This window comes from Pocillopora damicornis, chromosome 3 (genome assembly GCF_964200805.1).
Source record: "Pocillopora damicornis chromosome 3, jaPocDami1.2, whole genome shotgun sequence".
Classification (NCBI taxonomy): Eukaryota; Metazoa; Cnidaria; class Anthozoa; order Scleractinia; family Pocilloporidae; genus Pocillopora; species Pocillopora damicornis.
In genome coordinates this window covers 32,326,763-32,352,913 of record NC_142672.1, presented here as the reverse complement: position 1 = coordinate 32,352,913, position 26,151 = coordinate 32,326,763, and the positions used below count along the sequence as shown (strand labels likewise).

The 26,151-nt window shown below is 39.7% G+C and overlaps 1 protein-coding gene across 2 annotated transcripts; it reads right to left on the bottom strand.

Annotated features, from left to right (window-relative positions):
* Positions 1-1,071: 1,071 nt before the first annotated feature.
* On the bottom strand, positions 1,072-25,460 carry LOC113666079 (polyphosphatidylinositol phosphatase SYNJ1). Of its 2 annotated transcripts, none has more exons than XM_027181839.2 (23): positions 25,204-25,460; positions 20,656-20,742; positions 18,238-18,508; positions 17,517-17,742; positions 16,984-17,067; positions 16,083-16,144; positions 15,412-15,508; positions 14,615-14,784; positions 14,245-14,326; positions 12,920-13,072; positions 12,344-12,512; positions 11,717-12,005; positions 9,968-10,108; positions 9,368-9,560; positions 8,405-8,563; positions 7,840-8,161; positions 7,242-7,341; positions 6,789-6,995; positions 5,333-5,411; positions 4,550-4,919; positions 3,711-4,093; positions 2,968-3,118; positions 1,072-2,459 (listed from the first exon to the last, which is right to left on the bottom strand). In XM_027181839.2, the coding sequence occupies exons 1-23, from the start codon at positions 25,325-25,327 to the stop codon at positions 1,861-1,863; spliced, it is 4,518 nt and encodes a 1,505-aa protein (XP_027037640.2). In that variant the 5' UTR covers positions 25,328-25,460; the 3' UTR covers positions 1,072-1,860. The 2 variants fall into 2 exon arrangements, with proteins under 2 accessions (XP_027037640.2, XP_089056054.1); XM_089199928.1 differs by lacking the exons at positions 20,656-20,742; positions 25,204-25,460 and adding exons at positions 18,793-18,844; positions 19,735-19,758.
* Between the last annotated feature and the right edge of the window lie 691 nt (positions 25,461-26,151).

Sequence of the window (26,151 nt, the reverse complement as noted above, 5' to 3'; positions counted from 1 at the left end):
AAGTTGCTCGAGTTGCAGCTAAATAAGGAAATTGGGCAAAGGATGCCATAACCTCAATCCCAGAGATACGGTATATCAGAGACGCAGTTAGATCACACTTTGTGTCCATTTAACAAACTTTTAGGCTAAATTTGTCTTTTTGTCATTGGGAATTCATATAAATTTTTTTTGTCCTTATCCAAAGTCCCATTTAATTTGAGGTTTCCTTCTGTTTAAGAAGACGCTCTGAATGGCTCAAAATATAGTCAAAGGCTCCTTTAAACAAAAATGTCCATGAAACAAACTTTTGAAATGAAAACACAAAGATAGCCTTGTGGCATTTCCTTAATAGTTCAAACTTGCTGAAAACAGCAATAAAACATATGCGTATATTACGGTATACGTAACGGTATTCGACTGCGATGAAAGGTTAAGGGAGGAGAGAGAGACTGAACACGTCAAGCTAGTGGATAAGGGAGGAGAGGGAGACTGGGCATGTCAAGCTGGTGGATAAGGGATGGGACGAAAAATGGGCTTGTCCTACCAGTGGTTGGAAGACTGGGCTTGTTATTCAGTTTCCAGTCATTTGTAACAGCGATACCGTCCTAACAAATGGGTAGAGAGGGAAGTTAGAAATGGAATAAGGGTCAAAACAAGACCTCTCTTTATTTTACGTACATAGTCATACGGTTGATTTATGATTTATTACCGGCTCCTAAAGCGCAATTTACACACGCCGCATACTATCTATGGGTCAAACTTGATTAACCACAGGTTTAAGAAGTGGTCTATCAGTTTACAGAGGTCCCAAATAGAGAAGCAAACTTTAATGACATCGCGAGCTAAGAAATACAAAAACGATACGCTGACAAAACCCCGCGTAGGAACACAGCCCACTTTCGAAGAAACGAAAAGTTCGAGACGAGCGCTGAGAAGAAGACATTATTCTGTCAGTTTTATTCTGTCAGTTTAATTCTAGCTTGTTCCAGATTCTCGGCGAGTTGAAACGGGTGATAGAAGCGGGCATGCGAAAAACCGTGGGAATGGGAGTCAAGCCAACAAAAACCACTTGCCTGGCAAGCGCAACCGTTATTTGTCACTCACACGTTCTTTAATTAACCTTCTTCGTCTGTTTTAAAAGTACATATTATGCTTAAGCTCATTATGCGCTAGTCAATCTTGGCTTGACCTTTCTCGCCCCCCGTGCCCAAGGGTGGTGAATTTGAAACTTGCCTGGCAGGGGTAGGGAATTTGAACCAAAAGTGTCAAGTAATTCCTGCGGAATTCGAGTAGTATCTCTTTAAATATGGAGATATGGAGGTGATAAAGGTGAATAGTTCAAAACTATGGTTCTGAGGAAAAGATCTCCACAATCCAGGTTTTAAAGATTGGTCTATGGTTAGAAAGCCACGGTCGCTAATTTTGCCTTTTAGAAAAAATTGGGTGGGGCATTTGAACACAATTCCTTCTCCGGAGGGAAGGGGCGCGGGAATTTGACCAAACCAAACTTAAAAAGTTCAAATGTCTGGGGGGGATGTTGAAGCTCCGAACTGACCGACGCATTATTGTTACAAGCGCTTCGTGTTTGAGAGCGCATACGTGAAAGAAGTATTTAGAGTTGAGGTTGGAAGAAAGTACTTTTGTCTAAAGTAATGGTTCTAAAGTAGTGGTTAGCCTCATCTTTACGTTGTTGATATCCAAAGAGAGGGAAGGTCATCATTTTCATGCTAAATCGTACCCCAAAATTTTTCATTTTTCTCGGATTACTACCATATCCCCTTTAGCTCTCTCTCGAGTTCCCTTAACTTCTTCAAAATAAAACAACAACAAAAATATGTTCATTGATTCCATAAGAGGTACTGCACATTGCAGTTAAAAAACCTATTCCAAATCAACTCTGCGGGGGATCGGAGGTGGAGCTCCCTTGGCGTCAACCTTCAAGAAAGGTTCTTCAGAAGAGTCTTCCCCAGACACACCTACTTGGAAGTCTGGCACAGTAAAACTAATGTTTTCGCTGGACATATAAGTCATTTTAGATGAGTTGCTGTCAGAGACTGAAAGATAATTTTTCTGTTCATTTGGAAGTTCACTGAAGACCGGTTTACGTTTGGGTTTCAAAGGTGGAGAAGGGATAAGGTCCCGTCTCTGAGGAGGTTCCGGTTTAGGTACTTTCATGGCCGGTTGATTACTTTCAGTGACTGCCACTCCTGACGACTTGGTTTTTGTCCGCGGAGGTGCTACCGGTTTCACTGCTGTCTCTTCGACTCTGATATCATTTTTAGGGTCTTTTTCAAATACAATTGAACGGGGCCTGGGCATAGGAGTTGGTTTGGAAAGAGATGAAGCCCTTTTAATTAGCTCATCTTCGTTATCAGCCGTAGTACGATGTGTGTTTGAACCAGGGAGAACCGAATCTGAACTTTTATCTTCGTCATGTGACGTCTGCTGTGTTGAAGGTTGACCATTTTCGCGTTTTCCATCTGAAAAAGAAAGTTTAATGTATTGCGTTACGTAGCGCTACATAGCGTTACATAGCGCTATCACTGTCAGGAAACTTCCTATTACTCAATGCGTTCGACCTCTATGCCCTTGCCACTGAAGGAACAGAAAAGGACGACACCCTATCCAGCGATCGGTTCTCTAGCACTGCCTTGGTCCCGGTATTTCAAAGAATATTTAACTCTCTTCCCGGCGATCACGTAACGCTAGACGAAGACAAGGAAGCGTTAGAAAAATTACTTCGACCCGAAATATACATAGTCTAACACCGACTTTTCTTAAGTAAGCATGTATATTTATGATCTATCTTCACTGGCCGGCAACCCTGGCGGTTTTATGGGGGTTGGGAACAACAGGAAGAATGGAAAGGACAAAACCGCTGGCCCGTCACACCTTTTCGAAGCTCAGCCTTCTTCATTTCTGTCTGCCCCCCACTTAGCCTAATTGAAACACCTGTTTTTGTTTCGGCTTTTTCCACAGAGTTCTTACCATCCTCTTTTTCACTGGTAACACCATCAGGCAGCAAAAATGATGGCAGTAGTTTAGGATCATCTTTGGCTGCAAGCAACAAAGCCTGCACGTTATCAGCGCCAATGTGAGCCACATGTTGAACATTAAATGGAACACCAATACCAGGACCCTTGAAAATAAACGTTAAGTCATTATGTCAGCTGATAAACAAACTAATGAAGCCTCCCTCAAAATGGCGGCTGACAATAAAATCATTTATCCATCGTACAACTCTGTTCTTTTATGTATACAGGGTGCATTGACACATAGGACTGGCAGAAAATAAGCAACCTACATGTCAAAATAATCCATCTCTAAAGAGTAAAATTACAAAGGAAATTAATAACAGCAACCAAATGGTGCAAGTCACTGAGTCAGCTGTTATGGTCGCCAACAAAGTTCAGTAACTGAAGGAAAATAGAGGCATTGGTATGGTTTGGGGTATATATTATGTTATTAGTTATACAAACAAAATCATGTAACTCCACTAAGTAACAGTGCAGTTTGATTAACGCTCATTTTTCCAAGTGACTAACTTGGAACAATAAGCGTCTCTCTAAAATATCAAAACATTATCGAGCAAGCAACTTAGGGGAATACACAAACTTATAAGCTGAAGATCGTTTTCTTTAAGCAGCACCATCTTCTTCTTGCCGATTTAAAAGGTCATGTATGGCAAGTGGAATAGAGAGTTACAAATCAGAGTACGCCCTGCTGAGTACCTGTTTGCCTTTCTTGGCGGATGCATGAATGACGTCCACTTTAGGCTTAGGCTTGGGTTTAGGACCCTCCGGAAGGGCCTCAGAGAGAGGCGCTTTAGGGCCACCAACGGCCCTTTTCGGAGGGGCTGGTCGTTTTGGCGGCGCAGGTCTGCTGGGTTTTGAAGGTTTTAAAGATTCCTTCACCAAGGGATCAAAATCATCAAGGGCCCCACCTGCCACAGATTGGCCGGCGTCAACAGGTGCAGAAGCTACAAGGATCTCCTCGACTTTGTTGACCTGAGCTAAGGCTTTTACTGGAGGTTTGGGTCTCGCAGGCACTGGCCTAGGTGGTGGTGGCCGTTTAGGTCCAGGCTTTTGATTGTCGTCACGTTTAGGGCCTTCGTCTATTAAACAAAAGAGGCGTTTTGGTTTAGGTGAAGCAAAGTTGTAAGTGGGAGATTTTCCACTATTAAGAACGTTTTCAGGCACGAACCAGGATCATGGCGGGATTTCAAAAAAATCGCTACTGTCAGTCTGATGGGAACGACAGTTTCCAATACCAACGTGATAGCGAAAAAAGTTCTTGCCACGAAACGGGCATAAGTATCACCAATAAAATGATTCAACCCACTATCATGCTCTCCTGAAGTCAAACGATACTTGAATTTCTGAGGGGAATTATTGCCTTAGTATCTCGTTTAAAACTTGAAACAGGTTTGGTGCTCGCAGTCTCATTTTCATCGAATGAAAAATGTCTAGGCAAAATTCTGTGGCAGCGAAGACTTTCCGATAAAACCTCCCTGCCACAAAGGTAGATTGTAACATAAAGCTGCATGACTAAACAGTAGTAAGTTCCTTACCACAGCCTTCGTTGCCGGTCTTCTTCATTTCACGGTCTGCTTCGGGTTCGCTATCATCGTCACTATCATAATTTACCGCATAATTTCCTTCGTCTTCCGGTTCACTCTCGGAATTTTCATCATCCAAAGCTTCTGTTGAATGAATCCTGATTGGTTCCAGGACAGGTAAGTCCACTGACTGCTTTTCTGAGGAGGACGACAACAGATCTGACAGCGCCCGACCTCTGACAGGATTTAACGTAAAATTTCTGTAATCTTCAGAGTTACCACTGAATGAGGACTCGTGGGAGACAAGGTTTTGAACTGTAAGGTCCGTTTTGGATAAGAGCGATTCAGATTTAAGACAAACTTGCACTGTTTTACCAGATATCTGCGAAAACAAAATCGTAAGTGCGTCATTAAGTGAACATGCATTCAACTTGTCAAACTGCGAAACAAGTGAACAAGTTGAGGGGTTCTTTTTTCATGTACGATGACGGGAACTCTTACAAAACCGTCTTAAGTAGCTCTGAATCAGTCTGCATAATACTAGACACGAGATGCCAAGATTAACGCGGAAATGCACTCCTATACATTTGTCATTTGGACGCTATCTTTTCCTTAACGATCATAGTTTTCCTTGAGCTTTGCTTTCGCAGTTTTGAACGAACATACGAGTATATTTTCGTGCAAAATGGAAGCTTTTGTCTTTGCGCCCCAAAATTCTTTAAGAAGCTGCTGTAAGACCCAGCGCCCCTATGTGCCCATACTTCAGGCACAATTCCACATTTACCTAATCTTTACCTCTTTTCCGTCAAGCTCCAAAGCTTTCAAAGCGTTCCGCCCATCATCCATAGTCAAAAAGATTTCGTCATCGACCACCCTGAAAAATACACACCAAACGGCTACATCGAGAGCCCCTTTAACACGAGAAGGTTTTCTTCTACAAAGCTTCACAGGAAATTTTCCTGGACGACAAATTTCATTTGTCTGTGTTCTTCCTGTGACTTAAATGCTTGTGCGAACAATAATCATAGTAAGTCGAGTGGTCTGACCGTCCGGGTGAGGTATTCCTGAGAACGACTTTGCTCGGCAATGGAGTCTGATGCTTTGACAACCTGAGCGTGAATCATCTCTGAGTCCACTGATGTGACAACTTCCGATGAGGTTGTTGAAACATCAATCCTTTTTCTCTGAAAAGTCCTTTTCAGTACAACACCCTTGCCCACAAGATCACATAACACCATACGCTGTTACTCTCGGGTTAAAACCACTAACAACCAAAAAGATAAGTTTGATGGTGCTCACTAGTCGTTGCTACAGGCCAATGGTAGTAGCCAGTTAATAAGTAAGTCCTTTTTAAGGTTACTTCCCACCTCCGCGGGTGTCCTTCGGCAACAAATATTCGTACCCGCGCTAGTTTCAATAAAATCCTAGCAAACTATACATCAGAAGAAGACTTAATAAATGCAGTTTACGATAAAAATATGATTTAAGCGAGTTTTCCTTTTAGGAAGTGTCAGGAGCCGATTAAGCGTGAAACGACCGAGGGTTCCTCTATTGAATTTATCGGGTATCAGATGCCGCAGCACAAGCAAAATGGCTGCACAGTCGTATCACAAGGAATCAATCAACAATGGTGCTGTCAGGCTTGTTAGATTTTCTGAATGGTTGTCTAGATATCGACATCTTAAGTTAGAGTAGCTAAAAATATGCGAAGCGTGTTGCATAAATGGACGCCACTGGACAAATGTTTCAAATATCAAAATTTCTCGACACAGTTTCGTTTGTAATTATTTCTGGAATGTTTTAGCGAAATTTGACGAAAATCGACCAAATCTAAATACCCTAGAAATTCGAAAATTCCCCCAGGGGATTCGCCCAGGTACGAGATTACGACATCTTCCTAATTTGACTACCTTTATCTGAAAATAAGTTTTTCAAAGGAACTCGGATGCTTTCGGAGATTTAATAATTTTTTTCTTTTGGAAACCTTAGGTAAAATGTTGAATTCAGTCTAGCCAAATAAAAGAAAAAGTTTATTTTTCGGCCTTTGAAGGTGGGAAGTAACCGTAAGTTTTCCTGTAACCAGTTCGCTACGGCTTATAAAATTTTCAATATTTCCTTGAAAAGCGCCGGCGGAATGAATAAGTATAACGCCAATTTTGGAATATCTGTTAATTTAGTAATTTCTTTTTTTAGACAGAAACGTGGCGTTACCTTACCATTGTCGTCAGTAACTGGGTAATTTCATTCTCACCTCACTAATACAACCGTCCCATACGGCTCCACAGCATCAAGAAGCTCCGACACATCAATCCCAGCATCCTCTTCAGCTGCTTCGCCACTCGTAACCACAATAGTAGGGTCAGCAGGACCCATTGCTCTCATGACATGGTCATGTACGTCACACTGTTTCTTCCAATCAACCTGCTGTATCTCAATCTCTACGAGGGCAACAACTGGCCTGTGGAAGAGTATTAACGTAAACTTGCAGTGGGCACAAATGTCATCATAATTTAGTATGGGCGTAAAATCCTGTTTTCAACAACATGTCTTATACAACTATGTATCACGTTTTGCTTTTCCTTATATGCCTAAACATGAGAAGTTAAACCAAACAGCTGGGAAAAAAAAACTACACAAAGACCCCAACAATTTTGTTAAATAACCGCTGATCCCACCTGCTCCATTTAAAGGACAATATATGTACCTGTGATCTGAGGTTTTCAACTCAGCCCGGCCGTAGTATAAAACTTTTCCCGCAGAGAAATTAATTCCTCCCCCTTCATGTGCCTTATCGCCTTTCTTGTCTAAAAGGGAAAAAAAAGGCAATTAGGAAAACAATTAATTACGGTAAGACAGTATAGATCTCTCTATTCCAGTAGTATGTCAACAAAGCGAAAAAATGAGATCTACACCTGTTACAGAATCAAAAAAATATGTAGGGGGAATAATGATCAATTGGTGACTTAAAGACTATCCAGTATGTGTACTTCATGAATTTTTATGGCAATTTAAACTCGTTCAAGGAGTTTACGGCCCAAAATAATTCTGACACTATCATGATAGACTCTCCTTTACAGTGGTGACCATCAATAAAAAGTTGTCACAGGATAAAAAGATTTAATACCCCAGCAAGAAAGGACACAATCCGAATTATAAGCGCTGAAAATTTTGAGTCAGAGCGAATCATTTATTGAAGAAATGACCGGTCAAGTATTTTTGTCTAGGAGCTGAAGCACATGGCTTTGTATTCAGCTGCTAGCTGTCAAAAGAGAGTGTGACTTGTCGTCTGCATTATTTTTCACCTTCATTTTCATCCTGATGCTTAATTTCGCCTTTCTCGTCTCCTTTGTCTGCCTCATCCTCATCGTTGCTATTATCATCTTCCCCGTCCCCCCCTCCCATCAGGAGTGATTCATACCCCTGTTCCAATTGATTCTGCTGCGCAGACACATGTTTACGTACTAATGTGGTTGACTTGTACCGAGGCTTTCTCCGTCTCCAAAGTACGCGGTCGGTCCAGGCAGGAATACGCATCTTCTCGCTTGTATCGTAGTCGTCAGAAAATAAGTCGTACTTGTAAGTTGGAGCAAACGCAATTTTTCCTTCATGAAAGGCGCAGAAGACCTTACAAATAAACAAAATATAATCACTGAAAGAAATGACGAGAGAATAGAGTAAAGTTGTCACAACGATTACTTGTGATGTCAGTTATTTGCACATGCGCGATAACGAACTGAACCCGAAGTGCGATTGGGCGGAAATTTCTATCGTTCCGAGGGGCAAACTGAAGTTAGACAATATGGACCTTTTCTGGAATAGATAATCAGTTAAGTTTCCGTACCATTTTAGAGTTGGCACATAGTTTACCTTGTGTTCATTCCTTTGTTTGATAAGTTGATCTTCCTTTAAAAGTTCTTCCCATTGTTTGTTTTTAATCAGTTCTTTCACTTCGTCTATTGGCAGATCAATGCGATAGTTGAAATCTCCACACCAGAATACATAGTCATGTGAGGTCAAGCTGCGACCCTAGGAGGACCATGTAACAACACAATTGTATAGAGTGCATCTTGAAATACTTCGCTAAAGATTTTGGAAAAACAGACTCTTCATTCATAGATAACGTGCAAATTAGTTCGACTTTTTGGGAATAATCAACATGACAAATGACAAAATGAACCTCTGGACCCGGAATCAAGCGATAAAATGACTTAAGAGGATAACCAAGGATACTGATAATTGTCAACAAAAATGAAAAGAAATTAACATAACATAACAAAAGGTCTCTGTTACTTGAAAATAAATAAAATAATGCTTAGTAGAAACTACAACTTTTTTTTGAAAAAGTGGTGCCTGTAAAGCAGTCATTTCAGCCACTTCTTTAGCCTTATCAAGAGATAAGCGAGTGAAAAAAAACCGCACAAAGGCTTAAGACACAAGAGAGGAAAAAAAAAGAACGAGCTGCCACTGTTCTTTGCTCGCTTCCGCCAAATCCTTTCGCACGACTACCGCTGGCTAAAAGGAAACTGATAGGACTGTTAGACATTCTTCAACAGAAGCCAGGCAACACCTTAGTAAGTGTAGCGTTTCTCTCGACACTATGGAAAATAACTGTTTTAATGTTTACACCCAAGAACCAAAAATTTAGATTATATCTGCCAATATCCCAAAAAATTGTAAAAAATTTAACTCCCAAAGCGCAGTTTTGTCTCTTCGGCGGCTTAGAAGGAAATCGAAGATGCCAATCACTCCTGAGCAAGTCGATCAGGGCGTATAAAGCAGAATACAATAGTGTGCCGGGTACATACTATATCCTATTACATGTTTTCTCACCATGGGAAAAGCTATCCTTGATGTAATATCGTGATAGTCACTGTTCCTATCGTTCACACCCGACTGACCGGCAGCCAGATGTGAGCAAATAAAACAGATGGAAGTGGCGTGAAGTAACAGACGGATGGCCACGCCTCCCTTGTTCCCAGCACTTCCCCCGAGGCCTGTTTTCACAGAATGGACAGCCACATCTCTGAAATAAACCATAGTACGTGCTCGATTCCTTTTGGCTTTCAGTTAGCGCTTTATTCATAACAAGAAAGACTGCGTTTACGTAAAAAAAAGGTGTCATGATGGAGGATGGAAAATATAATCTGCCCTGTCGTTATGGAATTCTTTAGAATGCGGAAACGTCAAGGGTTGTAATCGTTGTTTTTCTTCCAAGATTGTGTCTCTGGATTGGTCTTTGTGATATCAAGACGTAAGCAATATTGAAACTTAATTATGATAAAATGCTTCTCGAGGACCCACTCCCCCCCAACAAGTGAAAAGACTCTGTACGAACTTTTGCTTACGTTTCCTAACCGTCGCGAATTCGACAAATCACCCTCTATGATATAATCATCTTGGATAGAAGATAACATAGAAGAGTTTAATCACCTGATGAATGGGACCAGATGAGGCCGAATAAACACAAACATACAAACACCAACCAGCTGCTCACATGTCACCAGAACATACGCATGATCACGTGATACGATACGGCGCAGCTCCTCGCCCCATTCCTTACGCTGATTTGAACTGAAATTGTTAAAAAAAGTATCTTAAGTGGAAGTACAAAATAAGAGTCCTTTTATCACTTAAGACTCCAATATAACTGAGAGTATAAAGAATATAAATAGAGATGATTGTCATACAAAAAAAAATAGAAAATAGCATTATTAAAAATAGCGGAAATGACTCTACGTGGGTCATAATGCTCTATTTCTTTCCAGTCTGTGGATAAAGCCATTCTTCAATTAGCTGATGGTCGTAATCTGTTCGGTCCAGTACAACAACTCCGTTCCCTTTGTCAGGTTTTAAAATGACAATGTTTTTGTTCTTCCTTAGCTCCTTAAGAACTCTGAGTTCCTTGAGGTCGGCAGTCGTGGAAAGGTATAAAGAAACATAAGAATAAGCCAAATGAGAAAGATCCTAAGCAAGTTTTCTTGCTTGTTTGGTGTCTCTCAAGTTCTTGGCCATGGTGTGGTTGATGAGCTCAAAGCATGTGAAGACATCTGACTCATATATTTTTGGTAGACGGATGGAATGTGATAATCCAAATTTGAGAATGTTAAGTTGTTCTGATGTGAGACTGAGGGAGGACAGTCTTATTTGATGTAAAGGGAAGAGACGTATTGCGAGTGAGATTTTAAAGCTTCTTCCGGTGAGTCTTGATAAATTGAGCGGTTGCTTTAATAACGTTGTGATGTAATGTCCGTTTAAGAAAATAAAAGTCAACACTGTTCAGGACACTTTGGACATGAGTAGTTGACTGATCTCTAGCGTGGATCAATTTTCGAAGTTCCTTTGAGCGTTTGGCGATGGCACTTTTCAAAAGCTGCTTACGTATGGTGATGGTGTCGTGTCGGTTGGTGTTGGGAAGATTGAAGCTAAGAAACTTAGGAAAAACATTGAAAGATTGACAGTTGCGTAGGAAGCTTAAATCCAACTCAGCTTTGCGGGATTTGAACGAGATCATCTCAAATTTTCGCAGATCAGCTTTCCTGCTATGTCGCGAATGATGTTTCCAAAGGGTCTTGATATTAGCAGGCAAGTCAAGAATTTAAAGAAAGCGACAAAACTTTTGAGTTTGTAAAACATGTTTCGACATAAACTTCTGTCATCTTCAGTTAATTACTATACAAAGAGTTGAAAGTTGAATTATATAGAAAGTAGAACAATGCTAATTAAGATGAATAGTGACAACAAGAAGAGAGGTAAAGCACGCAAGTGTGAGAATTAAAAAGATAGTTTTAGATTTACATGGTGTAATTATTGATTCAAAGATGGTTGTTCTCTTTGAATATGAATAGCCTCTTTTATCTTAAGCTGAAAACCGGTAGAGGCGTGATCTAAAACATGGAAGTTCTCTGCTGAACACAAAGCGCGACAGTGCGGAGAACCTTTCAAATGCCTGAAAATGTGAGAGGCCCTATCACCGACTAAGTGCTCTCTAACACGTGTGGGAAAATGCCGGCAGGTTTCACCGACGTAACAGGCATTACAGCCAGCACACACAAACTCAAAAGTTTTGTCGCTTTCTTTAAATTCTTGACTTGCCTGCTAATATCAAGACCCTTTGGAAACATAATTTCATTAATAATGACCGACTTTAGAGGACATTCGAAAAGATTACCAAACAATTACCTGGTTGAAACAATATTTGATGCATTCAAGTCAACCAGCTCCTCAAAGCCTATTGCAAAAACATCTGTGGGTACTTTAAAATTGACATCACCACTTTCTGAATAACCGCTGTCCGGAAGTGTTTCGTGAAAATCTAGCAGCCAATCATGCATTGTTTGGTGTTTGTGAGCGATACTCCGGAAGTGTTTCCCTCCGTTTACATTCCATGTGCCGACACAGACCCGTATATTGGACCACGTGGTGTATTCAAGATGGCGATCGCACAGCTCCCGTAGGATCATGGGTGATGCTGGGGAAAGAGAAAGCAAGTTACGGAATGGAAATTTCACGTAATTAGCACAGCTTGGCACTTCCCCGACCGAAATGCAAATGCAAAAGAACGGACTTTCTATTACTTTATCGGGGTGTTAACCCCTTACGGATGAATGAGGAAAAAAAAGCAGACTTCTCGTGTCATTCCTATGTTACACTGTTCTTGTGTCATCCCTGCATACCTAGTCATTTTTTTCGTTGATAAAATGCGGTCGCTTTAATTCACGATAATTCGTAAAACTTTCACGATTTTTCTTTGGATACAAACCCAGGAAACAGAACATCAAGGATGCCAGGTGGGGTCATGTAACTTACAGTGAAGAAACGAAGCATACAGCAACGCACGTGCCCTTTCACCCAACTCTCCAACAAATGTGTTGCCTAGCAACAACATGTCAATGGCCTCTTGTTTGCTTCCATCCAAGAAATTGTTGACGATGGTTCTGTGGACTGAGCGTGCACCATCTCGTAGCTTGTTGATCACCTTTGAAAGACAGAAAAAAAACTTCTCAACCAACCAGATGCATAACACTAACCTAATATGGCCTGGTAAGAGAATATAATCTCTTGGGTTGACCAGTCGGGTTTTTTCGCGCTTCAAGCATATATTATTACCTTCTGACTTCCTGCGATATTTACCTTTTTATGATTGGTCGTTGTTATCATCGTAATTTTTGAAAAAAAACTCAAGCTTAAATCCTTCTATTTCATGTACATTTACAACACATCAACTGCTTATTTGTCCGCCATTAACTTTCTCCTACTATACGAAATGAAATTTCATTTTTCCCTTGTTTTTGTCACCATGATCTCCGCCTTCTTTTTTCTTAATTAATTCATCATGAAGAGACTATAAAATGTTTATAATCTCTTGTTCATCATTCGCTCTACCTTGGCTTTGCCATCTAAGGCCCCTGTGCCAAGATAGATGCGGCTGATATGGTCGCCATTTTGTGCCCACATGGTACGGAAAGCCTCCTGAAATCTGGACAGCATTCCTTGTTTGCTTGTTAAACCAAGGAATTCTAACTGCTGCGATAACATCTGCAAAAGGAAGACATTAAGTCTAAACACAAGCTTAGCAGCCCATCTTATCCCGATTTCTGTAGTATTAGACGTCTGGAAGTAATGCCTCTCTTCTGGAAAGCTTTCCTGTGAGTTATCCCTCATTGGTGCAGAGGCACGAGCCGGGAAGCCCGCAGGTTTCGAAGCGAGCGAGGACTGTGTGGAGTCTGGCACGAAAACTGATTTTAAGCATTACATTCCTCGCAACTTCGTTTAAACTCGTTTCGCTCCTCGTTTCGAATTTTAAGGGTTTCGCCGCTCATGCGCAATGCTAATGATAGCCTGCTCATAGGCTACTTGAATGCAATTTCATAGCAAGTAACCCCTGCCCTCTCTTTCCTTAAAAGCATTCTACCAGGTTTCTCCCGCAGTTTGTTAGTACGTTTTTGAACTATTAGGTGTTAAAGGGCCTCGCTTTTTGTCTAAACTGACTTTAGAGGACTTAAGAAGAGAGGTTTTTCTGTGTGGACGGGCAACCGGGAGAAGAATGAAACTAATTCTGGCGCGCTCAAACGCTTAAGTATCGACCCTAAGGTCTTTGTTTCTGCATTTTAAACCAAACTGTACTGACTAAAAATGTGTATTGAACACAATCAGCCGGTCTAGTCTCCACCCCTCATCTTTTCATCCAGATTCCACCACAACAAACACTAGGAAAGCGCATTCCCTGTTTGCTTGTTGGATCAAGACATTCTAATTGCTACTACTAAAACTGTAGAGGCTAGGAGAGATGCAGTAAACATAGTTCGACCGTGGCAGCCTAATAACACAAACATCAGACGAATTGGCAACCACGTTCAAGTGAACAGCGACCTGAACTACTCCTTGAAAACTAACACTCGAATATAAATTGCAAGTGTAAATTGCACACCCACTGTGAAGTGATTCCAAAATTAAAATCAGAACATTTTGCAACTGATTGTCCTGGAAGCAAAGCCTAATTACTTGTAATCTAAACGGTCAAGTAGAAAGAGAAACACAACACGGGAAAATGCGAGAGCCCAACATCTGTCGATTCTATTTTGCATCCACTGGTTGAGAGGGTGAATAAATTTCTTTTCTTAACCAATAACAGAACATAAATGAAGCAATTCCACCATATGAATTTCTTTGAACGTTTAATTACAGATTCATCGTTAAATTCAACATACCTCAAGTCCCAAATAACTCTGCACACTGTTGGTACGATCTATGCAATCGATACAGTTTGTACGAACAGCTCCTTTTTGTTTCCTGAGGAAGACACAGTACAAATGACTAATAGTAATTAGGAAAAGACAAACGCGAAGGAAACAGCTATTTTGCACGGAAAGATTTCAGCAAGACCCCCTATGGTGAATGAAAAAGAGGTGATTCTTTCGTTATCATTTCAGCCTGAGAACTACTTCAATTACGAAATTAAGTTAAATTTCCTAAATTCGGTTTGAAGACTCAAGATACTTTTGGAGGGTGATAAATGCTATTTGAACTATGAATTCACTGAGAAAAAGATTATCAATAGACAAAGAAAAAGCACCACACTTTTTAATGTGATCTCCTCTAGCAAAGAACAAGCCAAACTCGTCAAGAGAAGGTCGCGCCTTTTCCTTCAGCGCCGATAGCTTGTCCAGCTTCCCACCTCGGCAGTTTTGATGATAGTCAAAGCAAATCATGCGAGTCTCCAGGCCATGAATTGAGTCTTTCAACTGATCCTGAAAATGAATTAAGGGTTCAATCAAATATAGTATTTGATCCTTGGAGAACCACTGTCTAAAAAAGGTGCCACGTCTATACTTTAGGAGAAAAATTACTCAAAAATCTTTGAAATCCTAAACTTGATTAATCTTTTAAGTCTCCTCACATCTACAAAGCGCTATTCAGCGAAAATGTAACGAGATTGAAAAACCTACAAGTTCGATAAAACTGTCTTGATTTAAAACGAAATTCTGAAACTTAATTACAACTGAAGGCAAACTAAATAGAATGACTCGAGTAGCTGGTGGTTTTGTTGACAGTCAATGGAAACGATGAGGAAGGCAGAACTGCGGAAACGAACAGCGGAGCTTTAGGTGTAGAAACCAGTTATCGAAGCAGCCACTTTTGAAAACTTGCACAGTTACTCAATTTGACCAATGATATCAACCGCATGCCACATGGAACCTCACGTCACACACGTTTAAATCAAACGCATTCCCATGCTTGATTTCGCTGAGTTTTACTGCCAGCATAGAACTAAAAGGGACGAGAGCCCATTGAACCAGAGAGCTTTATTACCTGGCATTTTTAGCAACGCATCCAACCTCCGTATGAGAGGAATCACAACTAGGTAGGATTTGTACCTGATATGCACTGCTAAGTGTGTTTTCACCTTCTTTTGTACCAAGCAAGTTCACAAGTAACTGTTGACCATAAAGATTCTTCAGGCTTGTCAAATGTCTGTAACAAATGAATAAAAAAGCGATTAAAACCTTGATTGTCAATTCAGAGTAAAGAGACTACATTTATATCATTATGCATGGTATAAGGATATCTAAGTGAAATATTAGAATATATTTCTTCCTCACACTTCTAAATTTGATGATGATAAAACTGCTTTCTGGACAATTCTAAAATGTTAGTACCCCGATATCACGCTCAGAAAACCATAAAACCCTGAAATATGTCTGGAATGTTCACTGCCTTGTGACCGATCATTTGGAAGATTGTTACCTTGCTACTGTTATCATAACAGACAGTAGCAAGGTAAACTCTCTGGCACAGAAATCTTAATAATGATAGTAGCTAGGTTAAGTCTCTTGTACAGAAATCTTTATGAGACTTTGAAGACTTTACCTTGCTTCTGTTATCATTGAAATTTCTGTACAAGACTTCTGCATGTTAACTGAGGTCTAAGGTTGTATTCCTCTTGGGAAATTCGTATTTCTTCTTTGTTCCGTGCTTGTGACCAACCAAATCACAGTCTCTCTTTATTGAACTAATGTAACACTTTTTTGGAGCGTTTTTATCTAACCTGTCAAAAGCAGGTGAAGATGCTTCAAACCCTCTGGAAAGTTTGACTTTGTGAGAACCAACCTTATGAAATACAAATAAATATACTTTTATGACATCACCTTTTGTGGTTCAATGGTCGATACATATTATCTTGCTTAGTTCTACATTCATCAATGAAAACCCCACGATACATTTCTTTTTTTTCACACCAAGAACCACTGGATGTAACTTATGAAATAATTGTGTTAATGTAGAGCAAGTATCATATAATAGCTCTCTTTTACATAACTAATTTATCTACATTGCCTCTCATTACCAAAGAAAATTGAATAACTCAATCTAACGAAGCAATTCTATCTCTGAAATTTTGCAGGAAATTAAGTCACACTAATTTTAAAGGGCACTTGTGTCACTCCTGCCTAGGAATTTGATTGATCATTTTTATTCTTATATTCTTTTCATAGTCTGATACATCTATATACTCTATTAGGATCCTCACATATTCTATATATTATCTTACATATTTATGCTATATTTTTACCTATTTTCCTTAACTTATTCTTTTTGTTTTGTTCTCAAGCGTTTCGTACACGAGCCTCATTGCTCAGATGATTGAGCGACCACTTCTCACGTTGTTGACAATAAATAAATGATTACATATTACTACTAAACCCTGAAAATTGTGAAAACACAAGAATCCGTAAATCAAAGGAAATTAAATTATATTGCCATTTATCTTTAATTTCACAAGACCTTGGTTTAAAGTCCTTTATAATTTGTAATAATTGCTGAAACACTGTTTTAGTGAAGAATTGTGACAACCACAATAAGTGTCTTTTACAATTTTACTTTTGATTTCCATTTCTTTAATTGTTTTGTTCAAAATGAAAGCAACTGCTATCAGTGTTTGGTGATAATACCTGCAAACCAGGCTGCTCCCAAAAGACTGGTACTGAACCTCGAGTTTGGACAAAAGATGTTGTCATGTCCTCAAGCACAATAAACTGTTATGACATGCAGAAATGGTATTAGTAAGGAAACTAGGTCAAAATTAACCCAAGTCAATAATCATTGTTAGTTGCTATTTTCTATGATATTTCTAAATACTGCATATGTTTTGATTGGGTTCTTTTTATGATCATAAGAGGACAAAGATATACAAAATAATCAACTTTGGCTTCTTTAATTTATAAGTCATACATGTGTTCAGTAAAAGGACACTCAATTGATTGCACCTTGTATGCCACTAGTTTTTTTCTTATCGCATTTTGACATCATCTGTGATCTATTACAGAACAGAAACAACTTAACATAGAATCTATCTGTTAAATGATTTAACTGTCTTGGGACTTAAAGACAGTATTATCACACCTCAGAAAAGAGAATTGGCATGACATTGTGTGCCATAAAATTCCATCATAGGAGCAAGGGACACAGATGATCCAGTCAGTACCTGTTCAGTTTCTACAAAATTTGCCACATGCCCATCATCATTTGTGCCTCTGACATAAAACCTTGTTCCTGCTCTCTCAGAACTAAGTCTAGACATGATACAAGCTTTAGCTTGAGTTTTTCCAGCATACACAGTTCGTATTTCCACTGCACCACACATAACCCGTAGCAGCCATTGTGAACAGTCAATTCCAAACCTCTGTAGGTGAATGTGTAAGCAGCGATTCCTACTCGGTAACAGAAAAAAGAGGATTACACTAGACTCAACGCAATGGGAGATGTAGTGGCCTAATGGTTATTGACCTGGGCTTAGCATTGGAAGGTCTGTGTTCAAGACCTCTCAGGTCATTGCACTGTGTTCTTTCATAAGACACTACTTTCATAGTTCCTCTTAGCATCAAGAAGGGCAAGTGATTACCCCAGCATGGTCAGGAAGGCTAATGATGCCTGGAAATAACTTGCCATGGAAAAGCATCTTGTCCAGAAGAAGTACCACCAAAAATGTTGAATTTAATCAAATAAGCCCTCCCCCCTAAATAAGGGCCTCCTTTAGATAAGTGCCTCACTTGGGACAAAAAAGTTAACAAGCGTCACCCCTAAATAAACGCTGCGATGGCAGTGTGATGCTGTATGTAGCACTGCTTACCAAAAGTCTAGGCAGGTCAAGAGGTTCCCTCTATAAAATACTATATTTACAATAAAAATTACTGGGTAGCACTTACCAGAAAAATCTGTTATCAGGTTCACAGCTCTCATATCTTCTCTGTGCACACAATGTCAAATCCAATGGTTGCTGATCTCCAGAACAAACAGAGAAATAAAATGTTCCAGAGTTTAAAAACTTGCGTAGTTCAGCAAGAATCTCCTCATCTTGACCATCTTGCAATGGAACCAACTGAGTGGCATTGATACGAAATATTTCATTGTCATTTATCTTTCCTACTGATGTACAGCCAGTAACAAGAACAAGAAACAAACTTATCTCCTGTTCACCTACAAGAAAAAATATCCTCAATGAGATAACTTGATCCAGGAAGCCTTGGTCAGAAATAATTAATAATTAGGGGATATTCATGATTAAGATTCAGAAAATTTCCACAAGCCAGTGATCATTTTTATATTGCCATCAAAGTTCTTATTACACTTGCTCCCTCTAAAGGCACAATTTCAAATATGTCCATGATTGTGCCATGCCATAGTTTTCTGAGCTTGGTCTTTTTCATTTGGTTTCTTTGCTGTGGTTGCAGTAATGATGGATTGTTTTCTACGGATCACACCTGGTTGCCTGGGGTCCATCCTTGACAGTTGTGCTTGTTTCAAAGTCTCCATCTATTTCAGAAAATCAGATATTTTTTGTTGGGGCAATTCTCTCTTGGACAAATGCAGTTGGAGATGCAAATTTTACAGACCAGAATACTCTCAATTGAACCTATTTTGTTAATGATTTCTCATTGGTTCTCCTGCAGACTTGGAACACCAGCAACAATAGGACTGTCATTAATAATGGAACCTTCTGCATTAACAAGAACTTTTTGTCATATCTTTGGGATCAGAATGTCAAGATCAAATGCCATAAAATAATGTGTGCATATTACTTAAATTTAACAGCGACATTCCATTGTTTTCTTGTGGACAACTAAGTATTTAAGCTCAATCCTTGTCCTGAGAACAATGATAATTTATCTACATTCTGTTCAAATGGTATTCGAAAAAAAAACCTCCATCTATGTGATCAAAAAACTCATCCAACCTCATTGTGATGAATTGCTTGCCTATGGTTAAGGATTTTAAACACCCATTGTCATTCTGCTTAATGAACACTCAATCTGTGACAAATAAATCAGCTGACATTTTCAACTTCGTTTGTGAACATAAAATTGATCTGTTTGCAATCACAGACTTGGCTAAATGTAAATGATGATGCAGTAAGAAATGAGTTGCCTCTGACAAATTACAAGCTTTGTGACTATCCCTGCACTGATCGTACTAGTGGTGGAACAGCTCTTCTTCCCTGAGACTCACTTCATGTGAAAAAAATGAATGATGATGTATTGCTTTATCACAGTGCTGCTTTCTATATTATTGATCACAGCATTCTCCTTAACAAATTATCATCAAAACTTGGTTTGAATGGCACTGCCCTTGACTGGTTCTGAACTTATTTGTCTGGCTGCTCCCAGTGAGTCTCAGTGCGGAGAGCTGTATCTGATGAGTTTGACCTGTGGCATGGTGTTCCTCAAGGTTCATGCCTTGGCCCACTTCTCTTTACAGTTTATGCAAGCGCACTGTTCAATGTCGTGGATAAGCACCTCCCAACTGTTCATTATTATTGCCAAAGACTCACAGTTAAACATCTCATCTGATCCCATGGCACACTCTGCCCAGGCTGATGCAGTTGCTTCTATTGAACATTGCATTCAAGACATCAGGCAATGGATTTATAAAGACAAGTTGCTCATAATGATACCAAAACAGAACTTCTTTTGATCAACACCAGACAGCAACTTGCTAAAGTCACAATTGATGCAGCCATAACTACTGCCTTAATTACTGGATAATCTATCATTGCTCTACAATCTACCATTCGGAATCTGGGTGTGGTTAGATTCTAACCTATCAGTGGGTGATCACACAACGAAAACAAGCTCTGCAGCATTCTATTATTTGTACTCTATCAGGACGATAAGGAAATATCTAAGCAAAGAATGTACAGAAACTCAGGTGCATGCCTTTATTTCCAGCTGCCTTGACTATTGTAATGGCCTGTTATATGGCTTACCAGCGTATAAGATTCAGAAACTGCAAAGAGCCCAGAACTCTGCTGCACGCCTTGTATTCAAAGGAAGTAAATTTTGTCATATTACACCATTGCTAAGAGCCCTACACTAGTTATCCCTAGCATACTGAATAGTTTTTTAAAATTTTATTGTTAACTTTTGAGGCCATTCATAAACTTGCTCTGACTTACATTTCCCAAATTGTACCTCTGAAAGATACTATTGAAGATCAAATGACCAAAAGTGAGTGAAATGTCAGGAATTAAAGTACAGAGTGGCAGTTTAACTATTATACAATACAGCATGAGGAGCACAAAGAACTAAACTAAACAAGTTACTTACAAAATTAATAAAATGACTTACCCAGATTAATTTTGAGTACTCCCAGACAGCCATAAGCATCAAAAACCTTTGAATATCCTTTCTTGATACTCTCTGTTTCCCATTGTGCTGTGAACAAACAGAAATGTCATGAAAATTGTAGATCAGGCATCTCATTAGGGTGAGCCAACATTATAAGTTTGCGATTGTTTATCGAACTGGCCATGTTTGATTTGAAGTTAGAGTGGACGGTGGGGGTAGGGGGCGGGGAATGGCAAAAAGATGCTTGCCTGAAAAGCAAAACACCCCCTGATTAGTTGTGCGCCACTGTATTCCAGAAATTAGCACGTAACCAATCAAAATGAGTTAAATAAAAAAACTGGAGGCACTGTCTTCCTACAAGAAAAAAAAAAACACAGAAAGAGCCAATTAGTGAAATGGTGCGGCAGTTGCTTCAGCCAGAAAAGAAATGGCTTTGACAAAACCTCCTCCGCAGTCATAAATATGAGCTGATATATCTGCTGTGCTCTATATTTTCTAAACAACAATCCTTGAGTATAGCTGTCATTATCTATTTGATGATTTTTGAAGATGCTTTTGCCATTTGATCATAAACAATACTTTGAAGCTGACAAATGACAACAACACTCGAAGGTTTCCCCATCATTATTTCTTTCATATAAACCAATACCTGAAATATCAGGCAGCAGGTAGATCCTTTCCTAAAATCAGTGTAGGGATTGCTTCTTTTTGTTCCAATTAATGTGCGAGACATACCAAATTCTTAGAGACACTTAAGTGCTTCCTCAAAAACAGAATCAAAACTAACAAATTTACCATCAACAATTTCTTTCTCCTACAAGAGTATAATGTCTGAATGGCGCATTAAATGGCTTGTGATTGACAGCTTAACCACACCAATTGGGAACTCCATTCACGGGCGAACAGAGTTTTGCAAAATAACAATGACCTAGTACAAGCATAATCTTCACTCCCGCACACCCATCCCTCTAGTTATTTCTGGCTATGGACTGCTCCCTTGGTACAAATTTCTTTCTCTCCCCAGCCTTCCACTGCCATTAAAATTAAAGATGGCAGCAATAACTGTTACATCTGACATCCAACCACTTGAAACTGCCGCCCTTCCTGATTTCTTACCATCACCGGACCAACCACCAACTATAACCACCTCAGCTGTATGTCGTAAGCTACTTGGTCTTAGTGCCTCAGGGCCGGATGGCACTCCCACGCACTTCCTCAAAAAATTTGCACCTGAGCTTGCTGAACCAGTAACTGTGACCTTCAATCCCTCAGTGTCATCTGGCGTGTTTCCAGAATGGTGGAAACCTAACACCCATCCCAAAGGTCAGACCAGTTACGGGTGACAGGGACTTGCGACCTATCGCCTTGACTCCAGTGCTCTCTAAGGTGCTTGAGGGTTTCTTTGTTGAGTGGCTGATAGATGACGTTAAACATCATATTGATCCTCAACAGTTTGGCAGCCTTAAAGGTACTTCTACAACCTACTGCCTATTGGACATGCTGCACAATTGGCTGTCATCCCTTGACTGCCCTGGCAAGTTCCTCCATGTGTGCTTTCTGGACTTTAGCAAAGCATTTGATCACATTGACCATACCATCTTGGTGACCAAGCTAATCCATCTAGGTGTTAGAGGCTGGTTGATTAGTTGGATTTGTAGCTTCCTCAGTGGCCGCCACCAGGCTGTTAAGCTCGTGGACTCCATCTCAGAGTGGATGCCCGTACATGCTGGTGTCCCCCAGGGCACCAAATTGGGTCCAATCCTTTTTCTGATAATGATCAACCTGGCTACTCACTCCCCCCTTCGAGCCACTGGAAGTACATTGATGACGTAACAATATCCGAGGTCTCCAGTTTGGGGGAGGTGTCATCTCTGCAGAACAACATCGACTGCATTTCACAATGGGCCCAGCAGAACAACATGAATCTAAACCCTAAAAAAGGTAAGATCATGACCATCTGTCCACTCAAAAACAAACCCCTTCCCCCAATGCTCTCTATCAATAATTTACCTCTAGAGACAGTTTCATCTTACAAAGTTCTCGGTCTGACCCTGTGTGACACCCTGAGGTGGAACAATAATACCAACGACATCTTCTCCAAAGCGTCCAAGCAACTGCACATTCTTAGGGTCTTGAAGCGTGCTGGGGTCCCTCCGGTGGACCTTATCACCATCTATAGCACCTTGGTTTGCTCTGTCCTAGAATACTCTTCCGTTGTCTGGGCTACCTGCCTTCCTCGCTTCCTCATTGACCAGCTAGAAGCTATCTAGAAGAGGGCTCTGCGAATTGTATATCCTGACCTCCACTATCAACAGGCCCTTGCCCAAGCCAACATTACCAGTTTAGAGCATAGACGTGCCCATCTGTGTCTCAAAGTGTGGTAAAATATCAAAAATAACCCAGCCTGCCAGCTGCACTGTCTCCTCCCTCCCGCGCGATCCAAATGCCACTCTCACCATATTAGGAACAGTAGCAGTTCTAGCTGTTTTCAGTATAAACCAAAACGCTTTGGTTCTAGTTTTTTCCCAGCAATGGCAAAAATTAACTAATCAATAGGAGTCTGGTTATTTTTTATTCTAGTATTTTACCCATATCCGAGTTGTAAATAATTTATAAATAGCCTGTAATCCCAGTCCCTTCAAAACAAATGTAACTTTATTTCTTGTATCATGTAGGCACACTGTAATTCATAGTTTTTATGCCATTGTGTGTATTTTAATAAACCATTATTATTATTATTATAATTTCCATTAAGAAAATACTGAGCACTTGCTTGCCAAAATTACATCTGCTCTGCACACTGAAACATTCCATGATACTCTGCATCTGTTCACTAACAGATCACATATCTTTATAACAACTTTATGTAAATAGTAATAATATATATAATATATTATTATTAAAAAAGGGTTATAGAGGGAAGGAACTTATCCTCATTGCAAACTATATCCCAGATATAAATATTTAGTACTATGCAGTATACATAATTATACACACTGAAACATTTTACATACAAGCATATATCTATATAAATATAAAATCTAAGAAAAGAAGACATATCTAAGATAAAAATTCTGTTGAAATGATGAATAATTAAATGATGTATAATGTATAGAATAACTTAATTTTGTACTTAATTAGGCCTAGTTAAATAATATTGATTTTAGAGCTTTCTTAAAAGTGTTCATTAGGTCAAATTCAACTACTGATGATGGTAAACTGTTCCATGTGTCGATATATCTGTGCCAAAAAGAATACTTAAAGATATCTGTACAGCAAAATGGTTTATAGAGTTTAAACTGATGACTTTCTCTTGATTGCCTGTTACTGAAGGATATGTAATCATTAGTGTTTACAGAGTAGTGTCCTTTAATGAACTTAAAAAGCTAAATCAAAGTAAGAAACTCTCTGTGTTGAACTAGCATCAGTAGTTTCAAGGATTTCAGTAACATTCCTTTGTACACATTTAAGTTTTTCAAACAAATATGTTTGGTGAGGATTCCACACTTGACAGGCATACTCGAGTATTGGACAGATCATGGATTTATAACCAGTGAAGAGAGCCTTAGAGTGAGATCCAAATGTCCCCTTGAGTAAGCCCAATAATCTGTTCAATCTTGCAACAACAGACAGTAAATGGGGTTTCCAAGATAAATCATTGGAAAGAACCAACCCAAGATGTTTGTGTGTAGACACCTGGGTAAGTAGCTAGCTATTAATAGTGAAGTTGCACGGAGAGGGAGCTCTAGCCCTGGTGAACTTCATGGACTTGCATTTGTCAGCATTTGCTCTTAAAAACCACAAGCCACACCAATCAGTGACTTTATCTAGACTCTCCTGGGCAGTGATGGATGTTTGAGAATTGGAGGGCAGCTTACTCAAGCAAACATTTGGACATATCAAGTCAGAATGTGGTGAGAACAAAAAGGTGGCATATGAGAAACAGCTACATAACTAGCCAATTTTCAGGCCTTGATTCCTCAGTAGAAAATACTAAGTTAATTCACAGAACAGCAAAGTTTTAAAAGACTGTGAACACCTGATGTTGTTGCATTACATGTATTAAAAGTGATAGAACCATTCTTTCATTTATTTCTCGCATATTTCTTTTGAGAATTTTTCACCCATCACTGCCTCACTCAAAATTCTTTTAATCGCTGCATGGCCTTACATTACTTCAAGATCCCTTTATAGGCATTCGGATATTTAGATTTGCTTTGCCAGACCCTATATAGCCAGACCCTATATAAATAAAGGTTAAACCCACGCCTGCTAACGATCACTCCTTGGTTCCATATAAAGGACAGACAGTTGTTAATTGTCTGCGCTATGCAAATATCATCAGATGCATTCGATCGAAACAATTTAATTTAAGTTGGTTTGATCAATTAAAAGGAACGTCAGAACGCGAACGAGAAAGAGTTTTAGATAGTGCTAGTGGAGATACATGTCAGGTGCCGATTTTCTTTGAAAAACAAAATAGCCATAACGTCATTCTTTCCGGAAACAGGGGAAAAGATCGCATAAAAAAAAAACTTTGTTACTTACACAGCTCAGCGATTGCCCCACTCTCAAAGAGTAGTGTATCAGGTCTCCCTTTGAATTCCAATAACACGGAGACAGGATCTTTGTCTATCTTACTATAACAAACGAACGACTTTCCAATCAACATTCTCCACGGCGTCCAAGAGGATCGTGTTCGCTCTAAGAAATAGGAAATGCCGGTAAAAAGAAAAACTGTTTACAATTCCACACCTCCGTCCTGTCCGCCATCTTGTATACTAATTCCGCAGACCAATGTGATTGGTTTGTGATTGGACGCACGGATGGATGACGAGGAAGACGGGGAGGGGAATGTGGGGTGGACGGGGGACGGGGAACGGGTGGGAAAAGGAGGAATAAGGATAGAGGCCGCTTTAGTTCACCCGGGTGACGGGATGAAAAAGAAGGAATAAGGGAAGGGGCCGCTTTAGTTCACCCGGTTCTACCAATAGGGTTACGTGGAGTACCAAAGTGAAAGAGTAAGTGCCGCTAGGTCTTTGAGGAAAAACAGATGATTCAATTGATAATTGGTTTATGGTACGGATGCACTTTGGAAATTAAATTTGGAGAACACAAGAAAATCTGAAGAGTCACTTAAGGCGAATCCAAGGGCAACTCTCGCTGCTAAAGGGCTTACCAAACTATCTGCATGTATTCTAATCTCGATATAAGCACGCTGAGTACGAAACAATTCTTTTATAGCAAGAGGACACACTGGTCTTGTTAGATCGATGGTTCATCAGGAATATTGTCATGGAACATTCTTTGAGCAAGTTGGCCATCTGTTATCACGCGATCGGTTCTTTGAATTGGTTGAAGAATATAGAGACGAAAAACGTCGAATTAAAATACTAAAATTTAAGCGTACTTTTTGCTTGAAAAATGTCCGATACCCAAAGGAAGGTTTTGACTCCTCACATCGATGTCAACGTTGCCTTTTAAGGTGCATTTGCC